Source organism: Pezoporus occidentalis, unplaced genomic scaffold (assembly GCF_034315485.1).
Source record: "Pezoporus occidentalis ecotype Australia unplaced genomic scaffold, CSIRO_AGI_Poc_V1 ctg6, whole genome shotgun sequence".
In the NCBI taxonomy this organism is placed as follows: domain Eukaryota; kingdom Metazoa; phylum Chordata; class Aves; order Psittaciformes; family Psittacidae; genus Pezoporus; species Pezoporus occidentalis.
Genome location: NW_026915943.1, coordinates 2,735,855 through 2,760,316, shown reverse-complemented (window position 1 = coordinate 2,760,316; position 24,462 = coordinate 2,735,855). Strand labels below are relative to the sequence as shown.

The 24,462-nt window shown below is 43.2% G+C and overlaps 1 protein-coding gene across 11 annotated transcripts in view; it reads left to right on the top strand.

Moving 5' to 3' along the window:
- Nucleotides 1-24,462, top strand: part of TENM4 (teneurin transmembrane protein 4) — a 1,625,418-nt gene that overhangs the window by 1,480,389 nt on the left and 120,567 nt on the right. For 8 of the 11 annotated variants that reach the window (XM_062639041.1, XM_062639042.1, XM_062639050.1 and 5 more), the window contains 2 exons: nucleotides 14,905-15,090; nucleotides 21,334-21,360. In XM_062639041.1, the coding sequence (XP_062495025.1) occupies nucleotides 14,905-15,090; nucleotides 21,334-21,360 (213 nt within the window). The remainder of the gene's footprint in view (nucleotides 1-14,904; nucleotides 15,091-21,333; nucleotides 21,361-24,462) is intronic. The other 3 variants (XM_062639047.1, XM_062639044.1, XM_062639045.1) reach the window with 1 other exon arrangement.

Sequence of the window (24,462 nt, the reverse complement as noted above, 5' to 3'; positions counted from 1 at the left end):
TAGAAAGTGAAACCAGACCGTCTTTGAACCTTAGACTCAGTCTTTCTAAGATAAGATTTCACCTGCCTTTAGAAGGAACCTTAGAGGAGCACAGATTGCTGATAAACCCTTTAGTTTTCACAAGATGATAATATTACAGAGATTCCTGTTTCCTGTTTACGGTGTCTTTTTTCATTCCACTTAGCCTGTGTCTGCGTAGAAAATCTTGGCAATTCAATTTCTTGTGAATTCTACTCTGCACTGCATTACAGGAAGAAGTAATGATACTGGGGAGGGTTTGTTTTATATGTGTAACCGCTACCAGTATATCTGGTGATAGGGCTGAGATATATCTGACACAGGGCTGCTGCCATACTACCTCAGATTTTCACTCTGGAACAATGCTTCTTAAACATGCTTCACCTCTTCATGCACAGTTCAGTTTCTTAGGATCCTGTTTCCCTCAGTATGCACTTCTTTTTTGGTAGGTCCTTAAGTAGAAAGAAAGCCTTTTGGAGCAAGGTGCAGAGGTAAGTCCAGAGGTATCCTGTACTGAGCAGCAAAAGGGGCGTTTTGATTTCTCCATGGGAGAATTAAATCTCTTCCCTTTTACATCTTAGTACTGTTGCACAAGCAAATATAAAAGGGTCCTTTATAACCCAGTACAAGAAATATAATTAAGGATTATCTTATTATATTAATATTATATTATTATATTAATTGGGGGTTGGAACTAGATGATCTTAAGGTCCTTTCCAACCCTAACTATTCTATGAGTCTATGAAACACCCATCCTAACCCTGTTTTTCCAGGGTCTGCCATCACAGATCCTCTGTATCCCAGGGTTTTGGTGACCTATCTCCCTTCACCTCTTAATAAGCCCTAGCAAAGGACTTCATTCTCCAAGTTCTGGCAACTCATTACAGGGCAGCTCTCTTGACCTCTTGTTGTCTGAGTATAGTGGCAAGAAGGGAATGGCCTGTGCTGTAATGTGAAATCGAACTTACTATGTGATATAGTCTCATTCTTGACCTATTCAAACTGGACTAGGTATTGCTGGCTAATCAAGAGGCAACAAGCTATGCACTATAAGACATATTTGCTGAGTGCAAGGAAATGAAGAAGTGAGTCAGGTTATTTGAATTTGGGAATGCACTGTTTCCCAGAGGGATCTCCCTGATGCATCAGTCCAATCCCAGGCATATCGAAACAATATTATGCTTGGATGCAAAATCATTCTTGAAAGAATTAAGTGATCTGGTGTTGCCCTTCCCTCTCCTCAAATTTAAATCAGTGATTTTCACCCTGTTCTGTGCTCGGTAGTTGACATCTTGACATGCATGGTATTCACTAGTATCATTGGGAAGCTGATTATACAAAGCAGCAATAGAAATTATGTTCTGTGTATAATAAGTGTACTGACTTTTTCTGGGCAGTTGACAGTGGTTGTACATTGACCTGCATACAGATAAGGATTCCTTCTCAATCACTCATTTGTAATGACTCACTTTATGCATGGTTGACATCCAGTGCAGTGCTTCAGACCCTTAAAAGTACACTGGAGAAGAGCAGTAATTAGAATAGGACTTTGTATATGGTGGTCCTAAATTGGCAGTGGAGACATAAAATCATGGGCTGTGCTTTTAATGATAGGAGTTGGGGACTGGAAGATGGGATTCAGTAAAGAAATTAGAAGTTAGGATGTTTTATTCCACATTTTGAAAAGGCAAAGAGAACAAACCTGACCAGAGACTGGGGCTAGGCTTGCATGGCTGCGTCTCATGAAATCTGGTAGCTTGATCCTATTTATACCAACATAGAATCCCAGACTGGTTTGTGTTGGAAGGGACCTTAAAGCTCATCCAGCTCCAGCCCCTGCCACGGGCAGGGACCCCTTCCATTAGAGCAGCTTGCTCCAAGCCCCTGTGTCCAACCTGGCCTTGAACACTGCCAGGGATGGGGCAGCCACAGCTTCTCTGGACAAAATTTCATCCTAAAGTCAAGTCATGCCCAAGGCCACCAAGATAAAAATCCATCCTTGGAAAATGCTCATATAATTTCTCCTTTAAACAATCCTTTTTTTCATTAAGGGGTAAAAATGTTTCTGTAAAAGATGGATACTACATCATCGGTTATGTGATATCAACTTGTACCTTACTGCAGGCTAGAGCCTTCTTTAATGCCTAAGAACTCAGTGATTTGTCTTTTTCTTAGCTTTAAACACACGGGGAAGAGCAAAAGAGCAAAATCTCTGGATACAACACATGAAATTGATAAAAATCCATATATTTTACATCTTAAGGACCTAAGAAAAAGTTATTTGGCACAGCTTGTAATCAAATGCCACTTGGAGTGATCTTCCTTCCGCTTGTAGCTTGTTTGTCTCAGTACCCTTGCAATGTAGTGAGAAACACTAGTCTGGAGCAATTGAAATTATGGGAGCAAAGGGTCTTCAAAGCTCAGCTTCAGAAGGTACCATCAGAACCCATCCTGGCTCAGTACTAAATTGCAAAACCTCTCCTGAAGGCCTTAACTTGGTCCTTTAACAGTTGTTGGAGGGCAAAACATGTTTTGTACCAGCAGGGATTTCATCCTCAGCCTCGCAGAGCCATAACTTGCTGATCTGTGAACTTGTGATCTTCCCCATTTTATTTGTGTGGTTGTGTGGAGAGAAGACTTCTCTCCGAGGGAACCATCCTGAAACCAGGTCAGGAATAAAGTACATGCAGCCCAGCGCTGCTACCCAAGGCTATCACAGGCTCTGCTTTGTGAACTGTGAAGGAATAAGCGAACCTGGAGAGTCAACAGTGTTAACAGGAACTATCACTGTACAAAACATAAAGGTTTTGATGTAGTTGGGATTGTGAGTGCAGATTTTAGCCTACCCATTGCCAAGATGAACTTATCCTTTAAGGCCTTCTAAGCTTTTTATTAAAAATGCAATAAAAGACTAAAACCAGCCAAAACATTTGAAGTAAAAGTACTGAGGGAGGCTTTCATTTGAATACCCTTTTACTCCCTTGCCCTTTGTTTATTGAAAATGCCTATAAGGAGACCCTTGTGTGGTGGAGGAAAAAGGGTAATGGTTGATATAAGTTGTTGTTATTTCTGTGAGGAGTCCAATTCTTCTAAAGTCCAAATATCTTTGTGGTCAGCAGATGGAAAGGGCACACTAAAGGCAGGGAGAAAACTCACACTAAGATAGAAAATACAACTTCCATTTCAAATACAGATCCCTACTTCCAATCTGATAGCTGAGAAATCATGCCCTGGCCAACCAGAGATCCATCAAACTTCTGACAGCTTCAGGATGAATTTAGGTTCTTACTTTAAGGCACTTCTCTGCAGCAGTCCATGCAGTCTTGGTCACATACAATGACAAAGGGAAAGATGAATGGACTGAAAGCTTGTGTTCTAGCTGTCGTTTAAACTTGGCCAAAACCAGTGGAAATGGTGATTTCATCAGTCTGGCTTCGACCATTAGATCACAAGATGTTGGGTCTGATTAGGTCATGTCTCAGGCTGAGAACAGCATATGTCCAGTGGTGTAAGAAGCAAGTGCTGGTCTCCACTGACCTTTAGGCATAACTGTGATGAGTAAATCTTCTTTCTCTTGTATCAGCTGTACCAGCATCAGTGCAAATTTATGGACCCGCTCAATGGGCAATGGATGGACTATTTCATTCCCTATTGGTTTTCTCCAACAATTAGGGCTAATTCCCAGCAAGCCTGTTTTAGTTCAGTATTCCTCCCTATCTATCTCCAAATGTGACCTCAGCAGTTCCACCATGAAGCTGTATTTGTTTGGATCCGTTGTGCTTTGTGTTGTGGACTTTATTGACTGAAAACAGCAGTGATGGACTGGACCATGTGGGGTTCATGTTAACTTGGCTAGTTTGAAGAATAGATCTTTCACAGCACCACAACACAATAAATATTCCACGGTTAAGCGGCTCCCATTAAAACAGGGTGTTTTGAGAGTGGTTAAGCAATTGTATCACTAAAAGTTCATGAGTCTCAGATGAGCAAATTTTGGCTAATTCTCTGACTTTTCTTTTATATAAAGGAGCCTTAAGAGTCATTACAGTTTCTGGCCTTACATCATGCCAACATGGGGGCTGGGCATCATTTAGCCTTTTCTCTGCAATCACTATCTGTTGGGAAATTGCTGCTTTTTAAACAACATTAAGTCACTTCTTTGGCATAGTAAGTGTAATCCAGCTGTCACTGAGGATAAAACTACTGTCCTGCAAGACTGATGAGAACTGGTTCTTTACATTCTCTTAAGATAGAACCAGTTGATCTTCTGTTTCTTAATAAAGCCAGCTGAGAATCTGAAACATTATGGTCATTGCATGGAATAGGTCATGATTGTAAAGCCATAGGGATCAGTGGGTATTTCTGCAGGCTTAGAATTACTCTGTGGCAGTAATGCAGCCTCTGAACTGAAGTACCTGATGTTCAGTAAGCTTGGCCCATCAGTCTGTAAGCAGCTCACACTGTGTATACATCCTCCATGTTTTGTGAGTCTAGCCCTCGGGTTCTGACTATTCCCTCTTTTATCCAGGATACTGCTGGAATATCAAGGTGGATACTTGTGTGTGGTCAGGCTCTGCCTGTGATCTACCTTAACTAGGCTGGATCAAGATGGTCCTCTCATACCTCACTCATTTAGCTCAGCAAGGATGCTCTTAGGTTCGATGTCATGGCTTCTCCACTTGAAATCACACAATTCCATGCTACTGGTGATGGATTGCTCTTGCAAATGTGACCTTTAACTGGATCTCATCGTGATCAGAGTTTCTGCACAGGTTTATTGGATGTTTTCAGCATCATCAAATCATGTTTTCATTCCAATTTAGAATGGCTGAGATGAAATAATAGGGGAAATAATCTAGGAGTCAGTAAAACAGAGTAACATAAAGAATAGCACAAGAGCAGTGATTGACATATTGTGGATTGGTGTCTACTGAAGGCCAGGAATCCCTGATTTAATAAGCTGTCTGAAGTGGATGCGCTGGATTTAGTGCAGCCTCTCTTCCCCCTTCCAAGTTGCAAGGTGTTCATGGTCTAAAAGCCATCGTCACAATTTGCACCAATGAGCACCTTCCTAATGATCTTGACAGATGAAAGTTTGAAAGGGCTTTGGAAAGAGCTTTGCTTCTGTTCTGTACAAGTGATCCTTCCAGCCTGGTGCTGAGCATATGGACAGCACAGCAAACACAAAGCTTTTGGATCAGCTGCTGCTATGTCCTGTTTGTGTGGATAGGCAGGCATATAATAAACTCCTATGGAGCCAGGCTGAGAGAGCTGGACTGGGTCAGCCTGGAGAAGAGAAGGCTCCTGAAGGGGAGACCTGAGAGCAGCTCCAGTGCCTAAAGGGGCTCCAGGAAAGCTGGAGAGGGGCTTTGGACAAGGGCCTGTAGGGACAGGCCAAGGGGAATGGCTTGAACCTGCCAGAGGGGAGACTGAGCTGAGCTCTTAGGCAGAAGCTCTTCCCTGTGAGGGTGCTGAGGTGCTGGCACAGGGTGCCCAGAGAAGCTGTGGCTGCCCCATCCCTGGCAGTGTTCAAGGCCAGGTTGGACACAGGGGCTTGGAGCAAGCTGCTCTAGTGGAAGGGGTCCCTGCTTGTGGCAGGGGCTGGAGCTGGAAGAGCTTTAAGGTCCCTTTCAACCCAAACCAGTCTATGGTTCTATGAAACTGTCCTGGTTCAGGGTGGTATTTAGTTTCCAGCTGGGGTTAAACCACAGCAGAAACCATTGTGGCACTGTCTATATAGTAGTGCCAAGCTCTGAGCAAGAGAACCCCAAGCAAATCTAGTTTGGGATTACTGCAGGAGACACATTTGTAAATGCTCTGTTGAATTTCTTTTAGACAAAACCAAACTGTATAGGACTGGAAAAGAAGTTAGTTCTTTTTAATGACTGTAAGCACGAGCAAAAGGCTTTTCTAATGTCAAATCATCTCCTCCTTATAGACACAGAAAGGAAATTAGTCCAGAGAAGAAGAATCCTTGTTAGGAACTTCATTTAATACATTAGGAATTGTTTCTTCTCTGGGAAGCTCTAACTCCCATCCCAGAAAGCACAGAGATCCAATTAAGCATCAAAGAGAAAAACCTAATCCTGCACATTGGGATATTTGTTTTTATGCAGCAAATCCTAGTGCCAAGGCTGAAGCCCATCCGTCCCTGACATTTCATGTCCTGCCATTCCACAGCAAGAGCCAGTGTAAAATAAAGTTCAGAATAATAAATAAAGGGAAGATTGACATGAGGACAAAAGTAAATCACAGCTATAGAAGAGATTCTTTAGACACTGTGTGATGGCCAATCCCAAGCATTTAAAGCAAGAATGAAAATAGGGTATAAATATTGTAGAAACTACAGGCTGGTAAAAGGCAGCAGACCAGTTTAATGGAATTTCATCTCCCTGAGTTACAGCTTTTCAGACAAGAGCTGGAAAACCTTTATGCAAATCTGAAGCGAGCTGAAATTGCACTCAGAAGAGAGCTTTCTTTTGACAGACATCCCAATTGTACCACTGTACATAGTGCAGCTGCACAGATTGGGTGAGAGCTGTGATCCATTAGCCCAGGGATGGCTAATGACTGCTCCTGTTCTTCCTGTTCCTATTTCTAGCAAGAACTCCCAAGAGTCCCATTGTGTAGGTGCAGTATGTTTACAGAGTAAGAGGCTCAGCCATACATCAGCTGAAGTATTTTACTATACCTAACTCCTTCCTTACTCATTTGAGAGACGGAAAGTGATTTGAGGGCAGTTATGGGACAGACCTCCTGGATCTGCTCAGCAGCTGCTCTGTGAACATTTCATCTCCATCTGCATTCCTGATCTGAACCTCCAGAGAGAGATGAGACCCAGCAGAGGATTTGCCAAAGCCTTTCAGTTAAACACAAAGCTGTTTATGCAAGCAAAGAACTCAACAGCAGAAGGAAAATGGGGGAAAGGGCTGAGGTGGGGTTAATCTTTTGTGTCTAGTTGAGGGCCAGGGATGGGTGCTTTCATTTATCAGGGATTTCCACTAACTCCTCTCATAGTTATAGGCAGCTCAGCCAGCTCAACTGCACAGAGTGAAAACTCTCCTCTTCTGTTATGCACGTTTTATGCCTCCTTTGCACATACCCCTCCTTTTCTGCAAGTGCAGAGTTGTCCCTTCTGCACATGAATTGAAGATCTCTACTCAGTGGTCCTTCTGCAAAGCCTGGCAACATCAGAAATAGGCCAACTGAGGCATTGTAACAGGGTCATGCTGTAATGCTGTAATGCGGGATATGCATTCCCCAGTGCAGTCACTCTGGGATGCTCCTCAGGTGAAAACTCACGTGTCCTATCATAGGATCAGAAAATCCCAGGTTGGAAGGGACCTCAAGGATCATCTGGTCCTACCTTTCCTGGGAAAGCATGACCTAGACTGGATGGCCCACCACCCTGTCCAGCCAACTCAACACTGGGGAGTCACCGTTTTCCTGGGGAGCTTATTGCAGTGGCTGATTGTTCTCACTGGGAAAACTTTTCTTCTTGTGTCCAACTGGAATCTCCCCAGCAATAAATTCTACCCATTACCTGTCTTTTCCATGTAACTCCTTGTAAAATGGGAGTCTCCATCTTCTCCATAGCCACCCTATAAATACTGGACCAAGTGTTGAGTCACATTTCACAACCATTGTTGAAGGTCAGTGTCCATCCTGATGATGTTAGCAAAGCTGATGGATTCCTTTTCGGTCCCTGGAGAGCATCTTTTAATCTTGATTTCCTCATCTATAGGAAGGAAATAAGTAACTATTACCTTTCAGAGATATTCAGTTTGCTGAGCTATATAATATGCATTGAGATCCTTGAGTGGAGTGGACCGTTGTCTCAGTACCAGACAGTTGATTACACTCCTAAAAGCAAACAGGTTTTATATTTATTGGCATAAATAATAATAATAATTTCTACCTTAGTAATATTTGCATAATTCATGCCTGGTTTAAAAATAGGCAAACAAATTATTTGTATAAAGGTGTTAAATTACGGAGACCTTGCTTTTAGGATGTGATCTCTGATGGCAAAAACACATGACCTTCAATTAATGATGCTGACACAAGTTGTACAACCATTCCCCAATCCCTACTGAAACAGGGTGGTTTTCAGAGGATTTTGTGCTACGGATTTGTTACTGGCAAGCACAGCAAGTTCAGACCTCACCTTTCAGCTTTTCTCTTGCTCCAGGGTTGAACCTTTCCTTAGAACACGTGTAAAAAGGATGGGTTTAAAACCTAATGAGCTTTATGTCTTCCTCAGTTCCAGCAGAGGAGTTCATATGTCACTACTTATGAGTTATCAAATCCCATAAATGTGTTTCATAACACTGCAAAATGTCTTTTATTATGAATGTATTTAGCACTTTGCTGCTATCTAAATCATCCCAATCATGAACCTTCTGGGTTTTCCATCCATATCTTTATATTAGATGATTTCCCCATAGCTTCCTTTCTAAAGCAAACTCAGGCTGTGAAAACAAGGCTTTAGCTCCTCACCAGACTCAGCTTTTCAGCTCTGTGCAGTCCCTCTTTCCTTGCTTCTTTTCCTGTAAGATCTGTCTGAGGCTGGAAAATGCCTCAGATGAAGTGACTTGAAATGGGAAACCCTCAGTTAAGACACCTTGTTAATCATTAAATTCTCTATGAATATGCTGAAGGTCACTGGAACTGCCCCAGTTTTCAGGAAGCTCTCAGCAATCACACCTGCTCTTATATTTTAGCACTAAATCCATATTTATTAAAGGATTTAGCAGGCAGGTCAGAAGCAGCTAAATCTCTGCTTCTGCATCCCGTGAATGCTAAAGGAAAACGTTCATCTGCATTGCTCTCCTCTAAGCTGGAAAGCTTTAAACTGTTGTCAAGCCAATTTTAGGATTTTCGGGGGATAGGGGTAAACATGTAAAAATGGATTTGCCATAAATGAAGCACAAATTGACATCATTATCCCTTTCCCAACCCAATTCTTTAATGCTATGTGAATATAATAGGAGATTCTGGTTTAGGCCACTTCCTATGTTGGCAGCTACCGTGTCTGTTACATCAATTAAAGAGGGCCACAAACAAAGCATTACACTGGTGGCTAGTGTTTGATAGGTTTCTTTTCCCTCTTCTGGAATATCAAAGGCAATATAGCAGACTCTTTCTTCTCAAGGGGACAGATTTGGGGCAGGTTTTAGCAGGATATGCAAAAAAAGGAAGAGAAAGAAAGAATCAGGTACGAGGGGTTTAGTTGTATGAGTAATTGCTTTAGTATTCTTACTTCTAAAGTGCTCTTAATGCACTGTGACCTCGTTACACCTGGCACAGAGCAAACACAGAACAGAAAGGATAATCTTGGCCTAGGACAGTTGAGATTCTTAACCAGTGACAAAAAAAAACAGACAGAAATGTGCTGGTGGAGGTGGAATAATACACAAAAGAGTGCAATATGGGTAAGTTAAGGCACATCAACATCTGCGGTCAAGATTTTGGGTAGGTTTCATGGGGATTAAGGTTTTTAAGAGAGCCTGATGCAACCTTTACAGACCAAAGGGAAATCTCCCCTCAGATCATGAGGAGGTAATGAAAGCCAAAAGCCATTTCTCTAAGAAACTAGCCAGTAGGCAGCTGAGGCTGGTCCCAAGGGCTGGTTCCCATTAGGAGTGAGCAGCGATGAAACAGAGCAGGTCCCGAAACTGATGATGAATCACTTCTATTTGGATTATTTGCATGAAAATTAACCAGAATCTTGTTAAAATGGCATTATCTTTTTAGAAGGATAATGTTAATGATGCATTTGAGGTGGGTGAATCACCCAAAACTCAACAGTGCCTTGAGCACAGGCTGCTCCAGGAGTTCTCCATGTGAGGTAAATCACCTCTGGAGCCACTTTTCTTTCCTCCTTGACCCAGGGCAACTGGGCTCAATGTACTTCTTCATAGGTAAGAGTGGGATGAAACCAGGCAGTGGAAGACACCAATCCAGACATGGTGACAACCGAGATGGTAGAGTAGAAATGAACTCCATTCCTTAGCTAAAACTGTGCATCCATGAATCAGTTGACATTGAAGCCTTGGGTGCCATGGTTTAGTGTGAGGTGTCCCTGCTCATGGCAGTAGGATTGGAACTGGATGATCTTAAGGCCCTTTCCAACCCTAGCTATTCTATGATTCATATCCAAGAGTGCCCTCTGCGAAGTGCAATTGTCAGGGAGGAAAATACAGGGTATTTGCTCAAAGTCCAGGGTTTTCCCACAGAGCTGGAGGGGCTGATTGTAACTTCTGACGCCAGTAAACCTCACATTAACCCTTAGAACTGAGCACCAAATTTGCTCAGAAGATCCCCTTCCTCCATGGAATTACAGGCAGCCTGGAGAGCTGCACGGTGAGATGTAGTAAAGCACAATGCACCTCTAAGAAAGGATAAGGAATGGCTGAGCTGTTCATACAAACAGTGGAAGAGATTAAAGATGAAAGGAAATATTTAGTCACCTTTGGGGAACAGCTGGTGTGAAAATATTTACCAGGCAGGTTCCTTTATGCACAGGCACAGCATTCGAACTAAGCTTAAATAGGCAGGAGCAATATAATGCAGCTGGCCAGGCTGTGAATACTGTAATAGGAGAGTTAAAAGCTTTCCGTCTCGTTTGCTCATGCAGCTCAGATGGGAGCTGATCACGTCCTCTGATTTTAACAACAGAATGGGGCAATGTACCAAGGCAAAACCGCAGCTTGTCGTTAAGACAAGAGGTGGCAAATTCTGTCCCTGAGACTGAATGAGGACACGATTCACCTGCCCTTTTCTGTAAATCAGCCTTAAATCGTCTTGATCTGCCTGAAAAAAGAGCTGTATTTAAGTGGAAACTTAATCTGAAATCCATTTTGATCATTTCTTTGAGTGCCAGCAGTAAAGTAAAAGCTACTCTGACTATTTAATCACCCATTAGAAACCTGTGAGCGTTTAAGAGCACCATGTTATAATGGGCCAGGGCGTGCAGCAGGATGTGTGTTGTAAGGCTATTTAAATTGTACGGTACCCATCTATCTTTAAACTGGCAGCTAAATGGAAGATTTAGATTTGAGAGTTCCTGGCTCCTGGTTCGCTGTCAGAAATAATTAAACTACATTTTAGGGAGACTGTCGTAAGTAGTTTGCTTCACAAGTGTTTTTCACAGCTGAGGGTCTTTATTACAGCTCTTGAGGCCTGGGAATCCAAACCACTTTCCTATCCATTATATATGAATTATACATTCATAACCTGGAGGCTGCACTCTCTTGCCTAGCCAGGGGTGTGGCTGGGGTCTCAGCTGGGTGGGAGATGAAGCCCCAAATGTTCCCACTGTTCTGGGTTAGCCTAAGCTCTGTCGGGTTTACATTGTGCAGGGCATGTCCTTTGCCTATGTGTGCAAAACTGCTCCTTGGCAGTGTGTTGTCTGAGGAATGTTGCAGTTGAGATGTAAATGTCCCAGTGGGTTTTCCATTCCTTTTCAGATGAGAGTCTGCCTTTCAGAAAGTGCTTTCTTTTTCCTTTCTTCCCTGGTTTTGAATGTCACTCCATTATCCTCCTTTCACACCTTTAAATAACTCCAAGAAGGCTTCTGACTATCTCTCAAAATACCTTCCTTTTTGTCTTCTCTTTTTTTGCCTCCACCACCAACCTGTGGTTGACCTACTATGAGCTGCATCTCCTTGTCTTACAGACAGGACTCAAGACTGGCTATCAGGACATCAAGGAGGTCCTGTGCCTGTAGCCCCATTGACTTCTTTATGCCTTCTTTACTTTACCTGCAAGGTTCTGCATCTCGGCTGGGGCAACCCCAGGTAGCATCAGTACAGGCTGGGGGAAGAGGTGTCAGATTGAACACATGAACAAAGGATGGAAACCAATAAGCAGAGGAGTGGTTTCAGTCCAACACTTGGGTTGCCCTATGGTAAAAGACTGCTAGGAAGCATCATAGGCTACAACAACTCTTCACTAGTTTGGGCTAGGGGTAATGAGCACGCATGGCTGGGCTCCTGATGTTCATAGCAGGCGCTGTAGTATGGTTTTACCTCCCTTGCATCTAGGAGCTGTGAAAACCTCTGTCTTCATGCCAAATGCAAAGTAAAAACTTCTGACAGCAACTCAAGAGGCCTTCCTTGGTCATGTCTTAGCTGTTTGATAGTGTGATTTCAGTACAACTTACATTAGATTCTGTTCTGTTTCAGCAGCAAGTGTTATCTGCACATCCTTGTGCCTCAGTTTAAGCACCCAAGGTGCCCAAATGCTTTTTCAGGTTTGACTCTAAATGGGACAGACAAGATCCTGAGTGTCCTAAGCATATTTGTGCTCCCAAGTTTGTTCATGAGAGATTTAAATACATAGGGCTAAATGTTTGAGAGGGTTTGGTAACACCTGAGACACTGCAACAAATGGGGTTCAACTGGAAACTGCTCCACCACCCTGAGCTGCAGAGTAAGTAGGAAGCAGATGTTGTGTTTGTGTCTCTTTTGGGTAATGTTTTCTAGCTATGCAAAGCTTTACTATTAGTATTATCTTAGTTACTAGGATAATAAAGAACTAAAGAACTCTCTCATCCTTGGAGGCAAGAATCCATTTCAGCATAAAGGGTAAAGATCTTGCAGTTCTCTTCTATGGTGCAAAACCTTCCTTCTGGAGCTGAAGTGGATGTTCCAGCCCTGTATGAAGAGCATGTAAAAGTCCCCAAACAGCCCAAGCTTCCTGTTCCTGGTGGTGTTAATTAGCAAAAGACTAAATGCAGCTTGAGTAAGGCTGGATTTCAGTCAGGTGTGATGCTAATGCAGGCTGAGTAGTTCTGAATATTTTATGTGCAGTCAGTGACCTGGAGTAAATGTCTTGTATAATACCAGTTCCCCTTCCACCCCAAGCCTCTGAATCCTGCACTTAATATGCTCAAAGGCAAAAAGAGAGGCACTGGAGATGGGCTGGTGCCTGAGATATTCATTCTGGAGGTATATAATGGGGGGAAAAGAGAGAAAATGTGCTCTGCAGAGTACCCTGGTACCTCTTCTTGGGCTTCCAGCCCAGTCCTGCTCACCATTTTTTCTATTCACATCTTGTCTCCACTCTCCCCAAGGGGAACTGTGTCCCTACCCTGTAAAATCTATGAAATGGCTCAGTCAGGCAGAAGGCTTGAGTCCAAAACGTTCAGAAAAGGTCAATCACATTTAGAAACATCAGGCAGAAGGAAGAGGAAAGACCTGATGGTCTGAAATACAGTCTAAATTGCCTGTCTTCTGAGGACAGTGCAGTCATGGTTTATAAGAACACGAAGGTGAGCAGTCAGGGGATGAGCCTGGAGAAGATTCATTTCACTTCCTATGCAGTGTAACACCACATCAGTATTTGGTTTTATTTTTATCCTTGAAATCAGCCCTGTATAGTAGTGGTGGTAACAGGCACTTTAACACCTGCCTCGAGGGTACCTGTCCTCCACCACGTCTCACTTTTTCCACATGAATACAGTGCAGATGAAAACCCAAAGTCTCCCAAATTCATGCCAACAGCAGCCAAAAACCTAGTGCTCAGCAAAAGTATGATGCATAGGTGTCCTCATGCCCACTGGGGCTTATGGATGGTGGGAAGAGCAGCACCCCTGGAAAGCTGGTGTGAAATGAGTTGTTCAGGGTTGCTGAGTGAATGAACATCAAAGGTATCAGCAAGAGCAGTTTTAATATGATTTAAAATATTGATATATGATATAGCTGCCAGAGGGGACATTGAGATTGGATACAAGGAAGAAGCTCTTCCCTGTGAGGGTGCTGAGGTGCTGGCACAGGGTGCCCAGAGAAGTTGCGGCTGCCCCATCCCTGGCAGTGTTCAAGGCCAGGTTGAGCACAGGGGCTTGGAGCAAGCTGCTCTAGTGGAAGGTGTCTCTGCCTGTGGCAGGGGGTTGGAACTGGATGAGCTTTAAGGTCCCTTCCAACCCAAACCAGTCTGGGATTCTATGTTCAATGATAAAATGATTTATTTAAAGACCAAAGGTGAAAAGGATAAGGGAGACCCTCCCATTGAGTGATGAGATTCAGAATGCTTGATATCAGGCCACTTGATAGAGCCTAGGTGCAGCTGAATCCAATCTTAGTCTCAGCTAATCATGCATACCTGTGTCCCATGCCCAGTGGGGCTCACGGAGGGTATGAAAGCCAGCACCTCTGAAAAGGCAATGTCCTTTAGCTCTTCTCTTTTATAGGAGGTAAGTACTGAAATATCCAGCTGTGATTCCATGCTTTTGTTAACTCCAGTAAGACTTGGGAACAAACACCATCCTATCAAGTCCAGTGTGTGTAGCCCACAAAAAGAGCAGGGTGGTACCTCCACGTACCTGAGGGGGGATTTTTAATGGGTGATAGGAGAGCAGGGACATTGCAGATATGCAGACTCAGTAGAAACAGAAGTATTCTGTATTGAGAGAAGCAGGGTTTTAATGAATCCCATCCCCAGAACTGTGGGTTAACAAGCCCTAAACAGGCTTTGCCAACACTCAGCTTTAGCATCAAAAGTTTTTATCAGCACATTGTTTCCACACTTAACCAGATTTTAATTAAATGTGGCTTTTGTTCTGCTTATTTGGAAGAGCCTTCCCCTTCGGATTTGGTGATCACAAAAGCTCAAGGAGTGCCAGAGAATTAGAAAGCAAATAGGAGGATCAATCACAGCAGACCTCTGCAATCCATGTCCATCTCTTTTTGATTGTAATATACTTATTAGATTCTTATTGTCAGGAAGGATTAGTGTTGGGAGCTCCAGGAATTCCTTTCATTGCCCCATAAGGCGAGGTAGTGAAGTGTGGCTGTTTTCCTTAACAATAACACTCTGGATTTTCCCCCCTTTTCCCTTCTCTCCACCCATATCCCCTCCTGTCTCTTCTCTCCTCTCCCACAGAGATCTGTGCAGCAGACTGCGGAGGACATGGCATTTGTGTCGGAGGCACCTGCCGCTGCGAGGAGGGATGGATGGGCACAGCCTGCGACCAGCGAGCGTGTCACCCACGCTGCAATGAGCACGGGACATGCCGGGATGGCAAGTGTGAATGCAGCCCGGGCTGGAACGGAGAGCACTGCACTATTGGTAGGGAGAAAGAAAAACCGACTCCTTTTCAAAGTGTAACTGATGCTCAGGGAGGAGAAAAGGCGCATGCTGAATTGAATATGTGTGACTTAGTGTAGCATGAGCACCTTTGTTCTTGGATTTCCAGTTCTGACATCATACATTTCCATGTGGGAACAAGGCAAAATGTCCTTTCATTTGTTGATGATGTGGCTATATAGATATATTTGATTGTCAGACATGAAGTACACCTCTGCGGTGTTTGGTCTCATAGAGACGAGCTGTCAAATGTCAGCTGGATGCTTTTAAACACATCCCACTTTGCCTCTTTCAAAAGGTCTTTCTGTGGCCTCTAAGACTTCTCTCTGCTATGGTGGCAGCATTTTCAGACTCATTTAAAGTTTTCTTCCCTTTTATTTGCTCCGTGATTTGCACTGCCACTTTGCTTGCCAGTACGAAAGAGGAAACTGCAGTCAGATGACTTCTGGCTGGTATTTAACTCTGTCTTGCTTATCCCTTATCTGCTTGGTTACCTTTCTAACCATTTCATTTCCTTCTCCCTTTTGGTTCTGCATTCCTCATGCACCTGCACTTATCTTGAGCTCTTGGTGTCATGCCTGTTATTATTATTCATAAGGTGCCACCAATATGCCTCAAATAATGCAAAGAGGTGCAGTTCCTATGTTAAGCAATCCGCAGCATCATTAATGAACTGGCTTGGCTTTACCTTCCTCCTTCATCTCACTTAATGACTTGATGCATTTTTCCTTCTTCCGTTTTCTGACTTTCATGCGTTCAGCCCCTTAAGTCCCCACTCCATAGTCATACTATAAAATCAGTAGCATTAAAACTCCTCAGACACCATTTATAATGCGTTAATGGCAAACTAAATTAGTGAATCCACTTCTACTCTCCATAATGCCTCTGTGCATCTGAAAAGCAGCAGTTGACTTGAGAAGAGTGAGAATTCTCCTCTGGTCATTTTGGCTTAATCAATTTTATTTAAAGATAAGAAAATTTACCTCTATGTTGCTTTCATTCTGCCATGATACATATAAATCACACCACATTAAAATTAACCACTAGCAATACCTGGGTGAATGTCCGCATAGTCATCCATGTGGATTATCTACTGAGTTACATGGAGACATCACTTTGCTTGAACACCAGGTAAGTTTGCACACACACGCACAGACAGGAAATGGAGCCTGATCACAGTTTGTTAATTCCATCATTAGGGTAATGATACACACCATATCTGTGGCTCAATTCTACTTATCATTTATTTATGCTAATGTCACCCTACCACATTATGGCCTCCACATGCATCCCGTAATGAAAAATATCTAGCTCTTAAAACTTCCTTTGTCTCATTAGATATTACATTCTGCTTTCTGTGCTGTGGCCCTCACAGCTTTCATTTCTTTTCATGGGGAAGGGATTGAAAACACCCTCTCTTAAATGACTTCAAAATGAAAAGAGAGCAGTCCTGTGTTAATTACAATCCCGTGTTTCTGGAATATTATTTTATAGCCTTGTGTTCAAGCACTTCGATTTGGGAAGCAACACAGATTCATGACAAGGTTTTAACAGAAAGAAAAAGGCTCCAGGTTCCAGGGGACAATTTGATGTGAAAGTCATTTCTGCACAAAAAGAAGCCTGATTCATACCCTCAGTGCCATTTTATTAGTTCTGCTGCAAAACCAACATGTTGCTAGTTCAGTACGTGATATTTCTCGACACAGCTGATATGCCCAGGCTGTTTTCAAAAAACAACATTTTATCCTTCATTGTAATTCACTTTACCCCATTATTTGCAGTGTTCCTCACTTTAAGTAAGAAGAGCCCATGTTATCGTGGGAAAGGCCAGCACTGCAATGCAGTCAGCATCGAGATTTAGCTGGTGCACACTATCACTTGGTGTCGTGCCGCCTTCCTGTTGCAGTGCTGCCTTGGTACAGGAATCCTTCTTTAATACTTAAAGTGAAGGAGCAATTCCATTTCTTTTCACTTCCCTCCACTGCTCATCTTCTTGCATGGTGATTCAGCAACACATTTGTCCATAGTCTCATGCCTCTGAAGCTGCAAACAGTATTTCCTCCAGAAGATTTCATTGATAAATGTGTGGAATGTAAAGGAGATTTGGCAAAGTCATAAATATCCAAGAAAATTGAATAGCTTTAGCAGGAGTAATAAGCTAGTTATATTGGCACAGATGAAAGGACATTGACTTGGAATTACATTAAGTATGTGGAAAGCATTCCCCTTGTCCTTGTGTAATTTCCTTGCATGGCAACTTGTTCTGTTGACAGTAATGTCTGTGTCATGGCCCGGTTTGCTTTAGCACTGACAAGCATAAAACCCCATTGCTGAAGTGATGCTTTAACAACATTGCCATGTGTACAGGTAACATGGTAGAAATGGATGATACAAGTAAAAGACACTTCTTCCATTTCCTGCTGAGCATGTTTGAGAGTAAGAAATCTTTTTGTTTTATAGGCTATAGAGGCTCTTTCTTAACGGTGTTCAAGGGAATTCTGATCCCAATGGATTAATTTTGTTTGCTCATACAAAGATTCGTGTCACCAAGTACAATAGCTTGATTGCTCACATTCAGGGATTTCATTAGAAGTACCCTAGCTAATTCCCAGCCAAGAAATTGATGCAGAAGCTTGCGTTCATCATCCTAATTCAGCAAACTTAACACATCCAGGCAAAAGAGTAGAACAGAAAGCTGGTTATTTAACTGCAGGAATCCTGAAGAATGGTTCAATTGATTTACACTGTTTTCTTAGAGGAAAAAAGTCCCAAAACATGACAACAGCCACAATGCAACAGGCCTATGATGGGCTTTCCAGCAGATCCCGACTTTGTTCCCAGTTAGAAACATGGCAAGAATTCAGCTTTCTCCTACTGTGGACCAAGCCACATCCAGGGAAAATAGTGGGGTTTAGGAGCATTGACTTTAAAGGTGAAATGAACCCTCTTACTGTGGGTTCTGAAAGGCCAAATTACAACTTAGCTCCATGGTAGGCTACTCTATGGGACTGATAGGCAGCACCACAGGAAATTTCCTGGGTTTAATAGACAATGCCAATGGTATGTGAATCTCTCTGTATGATATTTTACCAGCAACAAGCCTTTATTCTTTGATTAAATATTAGGGTTATTTAGCAAAATAATGGCAGAGAGGGCTTCCCTGTGTGCTGGAGTTGGGATGTCCATCATCTTTGAGCATCCTGCGCACAAGACCAAGGCCATCACTTGAAGATCAGGTGCTGCACCTCAGTACTGCAGAGTCTCTAGAGCTCTGAGGGACCAGCAGTTACTTCTCCAAACACACAACAGCCTACCTAGCAGGATTTTCAGAGCACCTCAGTGCCTAATTCCCATTGATCTCCTCAAAGGCTATGTGCTTAATTCCTTCTGCATATCTGGGCCTGGCACTGCTCATGTGTGGAATAACAAGTGCCTAGAGAGGCAGCCTGACCCACATGGGCTTCTGCTTATGATGCCATGGGGCTGTTTGTTGTTCTCCTTAGCAAAACTCTGGGGTTTGAGACATTTGCCCCTCTAAGTTTGCCTTTAATCAGCCTCCTTGAATAAGTAACCACACATGTCCTGAATAGGCTGGGTTGTGTTCAGTGCCTCTTGGTTTCTGCTGGAGCAGCTGGAATGCAGACAAGGCACAGTACAGGTGGATCCTGGTCTCTTTTCCCCAGCTTTCCAACACATCCATAAAGCAGCTCAGTCCATGTGCAGCCCAAGGTGAAATAAGGCCACCAGTGTCTGGTGAAGGTTCTTGCTGCCCAACAGAGCAGATAGTCAGCTCTCAGCAGTGCTCAGCCACATCCACAGCAGAAGCTGATCTGTGTTTGACTCCCTGGCACCCACACCACCTAGTTCAGATGCGTGCCTTTGGGAAGAGCCATGGGAAGAGCCAAGAGACTGCCACAGCTGTAGCAGTCAGTGGAAAATACGTGCTTGGTGCTTTGTTCCAACATGATTTTGCATCAAGCTGAAGGCAGTCTGGCCTTTAGGAGTTGGACAGCATATTTGACAGTAAATATTAGAGGTGAACTTCAAAGACAGGCTTTTCCTCTGTGGCATAAAAGTCTTCTGCCATCAGTGGTTCTGTAATGAATGGCTACTGTCTCCTCTCCTTCAAATCTGTGTGATCTCAGTTTAACTCCAGGGATTTCACTGAATCTTTGTCCGCTTCACCCCATGGGGAAGACAAAGGGAAAAAGAATAGTTGGAAAGTGAAGGAAGAGAGTGTGCTGGAGTAGAAGTCCCCAGCACATCCCTCTTCTCCTTCCCCTCCCTTCCTCTCTGTGAGCCAAGAGAAATGCTCATTTTGCCCTTCACAAGGACTTTCAGGCCAAGCAAACCAGGTTAGCTCAGGCTGCTGAAATGGGAGGGCTTTCAGGCTGAAAATGCTCATAGGTGCTCCCCCCTTAGCAGGTCTGAAGGGACAACGTGGACTAGTGGAATGTGTCCCTGCCCATGTCACGGGTTGGAACTGGATGAGCTTTAAGGTCCATTCCAACCCAAACCATTCCATGACAGTGGCTTCTAGGAGAGGGGTGGTGATGTGGAGCAGTGCCTTCGAGTGCAGGGAGCACCTTAGAAAAGTAGCTTTTCTTCTGAGCCCCTACATGTCCTACATCCTTTCCAAAGGAGTACCTGTAGATAATTCAAGGCCAGGTTGGGCACAGGGTCTTGGAGCAAGCTGCTCTAGTGGAAGGGGTCCCTGCCCATGGCAGGGGATTGGAACTGGATGAGCTTTAAGGTCCCTTCCAACCCAAACCATTCTGTGATACTGTGATAGTAATGACAGAAGTATAGCATGGGAGCAAGACTATGCATGTGTAGAGAAGAGCGATTCATGCTACCATGGAATATTCCCATAGAAGGTCCCCATTATTTTTCAGATTACAAAAGAACTTGACATATAACTGACACATCTGGTTGGCAGCTGCCTCCGCTGCTGGTACCTGCACCATGACTACTGCCCAAGCTTATAGGTTGGGCTGCTGTGGATGTCAGAACCCAAAAGACACATTCCCATGCTGGTGTCTGAAGCCAAGTGGATGGTGATGCTGTGCTTCCTGCATCGTTACTGCTACACCAGGTTGATGAGTTAATCTCATTCCCAAGCTTCATAACTGCCCTGCACTAGATTAGCTCTGATCCTCAGAGCCCTTTCCACTTGTTACAATAGTGCTTTGGTGGATCTGTTAGATTCACAGGATGGGAAAATCATTCCTGCCAGGACTGTGACCTCAGGTGGGCAGTCTGAATCTCAAACAAAAACCTCTTCAGGAGGGTTCCAGGGCACAACTGAGAGAGAGATGCCAGGGAGCAGACAAGAGAGCAAGGGATATAACATTTAAACAGGTAATGAAAGAGAGAAATGCAACACTTGGAGCTTCTCATTTATTAATAAAGCCCAGATGCTGCTAGGACAGAAAGTGCCGCCTGCAGGCATGTCCGAGGGCTCTCCAAGGCAGGAATCCTGGCTTCTGTTCATGTCTTTGCCACCAACTTTGTGTTTGACCCCAGAAAATCAATTAGAAGGTGGTTATCCAAATTAACGTTCCATGGGAATTGGGCACATGACTGCTCCCACCACATCTATTGCTATCATTTTTTCTTTCTTTAGCCCTCCTTGGAATGACTGTATTAATACTTCCCTATGTGGTAGAGCTGCCGTGAGGTTAATTTCATATTTGGGAAGTAATTTGATCTGGGGCTAGAGGATGCTGGATAAATGCAATGTGTTACCATTAGGAAGATCCAGGGAAAAGCCTTTCCCAGCCTGCTAAGGTCACAGAGCTGTGTGGAATGATATGAGACAGTCAGGTGAGGTGGAGCACTTCCAAACGACTCTGGCTTTGCTGATGAAACAAAAAGCAGTAAAACAGAGGCAGAGCACTACAATATTCTACCATATATATATTTATACATATATATAGCATATATATAAGGACATAAGTATATATCTAAAGCTTTCGTGTTTCTCTTCCTGTCCTTACCGAGCAAAGATGAACGGATGCCTATACGCAGCCTCCCTGAGCTCTGTGTCTGAGGAGGGCTGTGCTGCACCCTTCTCCCTTTTTTTTCTCTCCTCATAATCTAAGGTTTTTCTTTTCATATCACAGCGAACTCTCCTTTGCCTTTCTAGCACCTGCACAGTCTCGTAGTAAGCCGCAATGCACTTATTCAATCCTACCTTAAATGTCCTGTCTTTTATCTCCCAAGCTCACTATCTGGATAAGGTAGTGAAAGGTATGCTCTTCCTTCCTATTTTTCCTATTGTCTTTGTGTTTGAAAAATGCACCGTGAACATGCTGTGTTGAGGTTGCATCTCTTCCTCATTGTCACCAAAGTGCTCCCTAATGTCTGGAAGGGTGAACTTTCCAGTCATTTAGGTAGGAATTAACCTCCGTGAGTGCTGTGACCCTCATGTTAACATCGTATCAGTGTTCCTGTCCATCCCCTCTGTCCCTGCCCTCCCCTCCAAATCATCTCTCATCCTCACCCCTCCTACCCAGGTAAGGCAAGTCAGGAGGAAACAAAAGTGGCTGTGAATACAGCAGGAGCCCTGTACAGTGATGGGGTTTAATTCAATGTCTATGATCCATTTTGTAAGAAGCAGGTGAGTGCCCTTTCTGTGTGGAGTCTCCGTGTTTTTGATCCATGACTGCAAAGTCTTCCATGGGAACTTTGAGTAATGCTATATTACTATTTTTGGTCCTTAATACAAAACTGTTATGCCCTCAAAGCCCCTGGTTCTATAAATCCACAAAGTCTATGGAAATCAGTGACACTGCATTAATGTGCACTACAGTGAAATCCAAATCCAGCCCTATGGTTGATGTTGCATTAGCGTACACTACAACAAAACCCAATCCTATGTTCCTATTTATAGATGTGAAGCAAGTCTAGGACCCAGATCTTTTGTCAATGAGGAAGAAAAGGAACTGTTACAGGATAGAAGTCATCTTCTACCCTCACAAAAACTCAGTTATGAATCAAAGCAATGAGCTAAATGAATTTAGGACTTTTAAACAGAAATAGTTCCCCAATGTATTTAATGTTCTAAAACCATTGAAATTTAACATCTAGTTAAATACAACAATCTGACAAGAAAGATGATAGAATTGGACACAGATCTCTTTCTACATGGCTGATTTGACACTAACAGCAACACAGCGCTGCCACCGCGCAGCATCCTGTGTTTGCTGGTTAAACAAACCAAGAAATCAGGTTGAACAAATCAGTTTCTTCCATAGCATTACCCTCCTTTTCAGGCTGTGAGCAATCAGAAACAGCAGCCATGAGAGGCTGATGAAGAAGGACAGATATGCCAAAATACTGTTCCAGTGAACAGCTAAAATGAAGTGTCTGCCATACAGGGCTCTTGTGGTGTGACAAGAAACACGGTTGCCCTATTGACTTCACTCCTCTGAATGAATTTACAGTCTAATGTTTCTCTCTCTTGTTTGCATTGAGGCTTAAAAGCAGGTTCAGGTACAATCACAAATAGGAAAAAGCTTTTAAGAGGCAAACAAGTATTAATGATAAGGAAACATCCACAGTTTAAATAACGAGACTTTTGTCTCCAGTGTAATGCAACAACTTGTAGCTGTCCTTGGACTCCTGTTTATAGATCAGTGGATTGTTAAGTGGTAGGTAGTTTTCTCCCATTGCTTATCATCAGTAAAGCATGCTTGACTTCATTTAAATTAGGATTAAAAAGTATATTCTCCTTCTTATATCAAGGAAAGAGGGTCACTTGTTGTGTCCTTATGAAGTAATAGCGGTGGCATCCTTACAGGAAGATAAGAGCCATCACTAGGGAGTGGGATCAGAGCCTCCTATTAATGTTGCACATCCCAGTGTTTTGCATTTCAAAACCCCAGGATGACTCCTTTTCATCTCAACATGTGTTGGAGGAGGCTGAATCAAAAGGTAGCAGATAAACACCAAAGGGATAGAAAAGAGGGAATCAACCTACAGAGCCTGGGTCCAGGCACCTTCAGTACTTATTTGCCATTCAGTGGCCAAATTGTTATTTACTAAGTCTTCTGTTGCTGTCATTTTTAACTCTGTATAGCCTTTTGACTCACCTTTATGCCCAAGAATAAAGACATGTTGTATTTAGTGAGTATTTCAGTGGGTAACAGGTTAAGTAACATACTAATAGCAAAAGATGGTCTCTTTCCATGCGTGGCCTCTTTTGGAAAGATTAGCAATAGCTGGAACGTTAAAAGTACATGGTTTTTTACTTGGCTAACTGCATGGTTTGCATATTTCAAACTTAAATTACTCATGGCCTTTTGGCTTTCTTAATTATTAACATCTTTCTGGTTGAAATCCCTTCCCAGTAATCCCACGTTGTCAAGGGTGAGCCTGATTTGCTGCTGAATCCTTCCTACAGCTGTACAGTAAACCAGTTAAGTCAGAGAAGATGCAGAATTATTTCTACATTGGAGGGCAAGTTTCAGTAGCAAACTTCAGTGTGATTAAACCAAGAAGCTCTAAGTAGAACTGGAGTGGAGTTGTCTAAACTGAGGCCTAATTAACACTGATAATGCTTAGAATGAAAAGAGATGCCTGCTATTAAAAAGACGCTGATTTTAGAGAGAGTTTCTCCATCCAGAATACCATTGAAGCTGATGGTACATCAATGTAATTAATCTCTATTGATGTTTAGCAATTCTCACTATTAAATTTTAACCAAATTAATCCTGCAGTGAGGCATGTAAACAGCTAGTCTGAATGGAGAGGGACTCTTCATCAGGACCTGTAGTGATAGGACAAGGGGTGATGGGTTCAAAGTGAAACAGGGGAAGTTCAGGTTAGATAAAAGGAAGAAGTTCTCTACTGTGAGGGTGCTGAGGCACTGGCACAGGGTGCCCAGAGAAGTGGTAAATGCTCCATCCCTGGCAGTGTTCAAGGCCAGGTTGGACAGAGCCTTGAGTGACATGGTCTAGTGTGAGGTGTCCCTGCCCATAGCAGGGGGGTTGGAACTCGATGATCTTAAGGTCCTTTCCAGCCCAAACCATTCTGTGATTCTATGTAAAGTTCTATGAAATAAAACCAACATCTGACTTCAGGGATGGCTGCAGGGTGGCTTCTTTGGGCAGCTTCTGAAGTGTGAGAACCACTGAGGACCCAAGGCCTGACCACAGACAATTCCCTCATTTGGAGTTAAAAGCAATATGAGCTCTGGCAAGTAACTTGTTAATCTTCATTTTACAGGATGAATCTGATGAAGGGTTTCTGGATTCCCACCATCACAAAATATCACAGTGGTAGTTGAAGAGTTGAGTGTTTTCAGGACACTTGCCTGCGTTTCTCATCGTTGGCAGGGACCAGCTGATC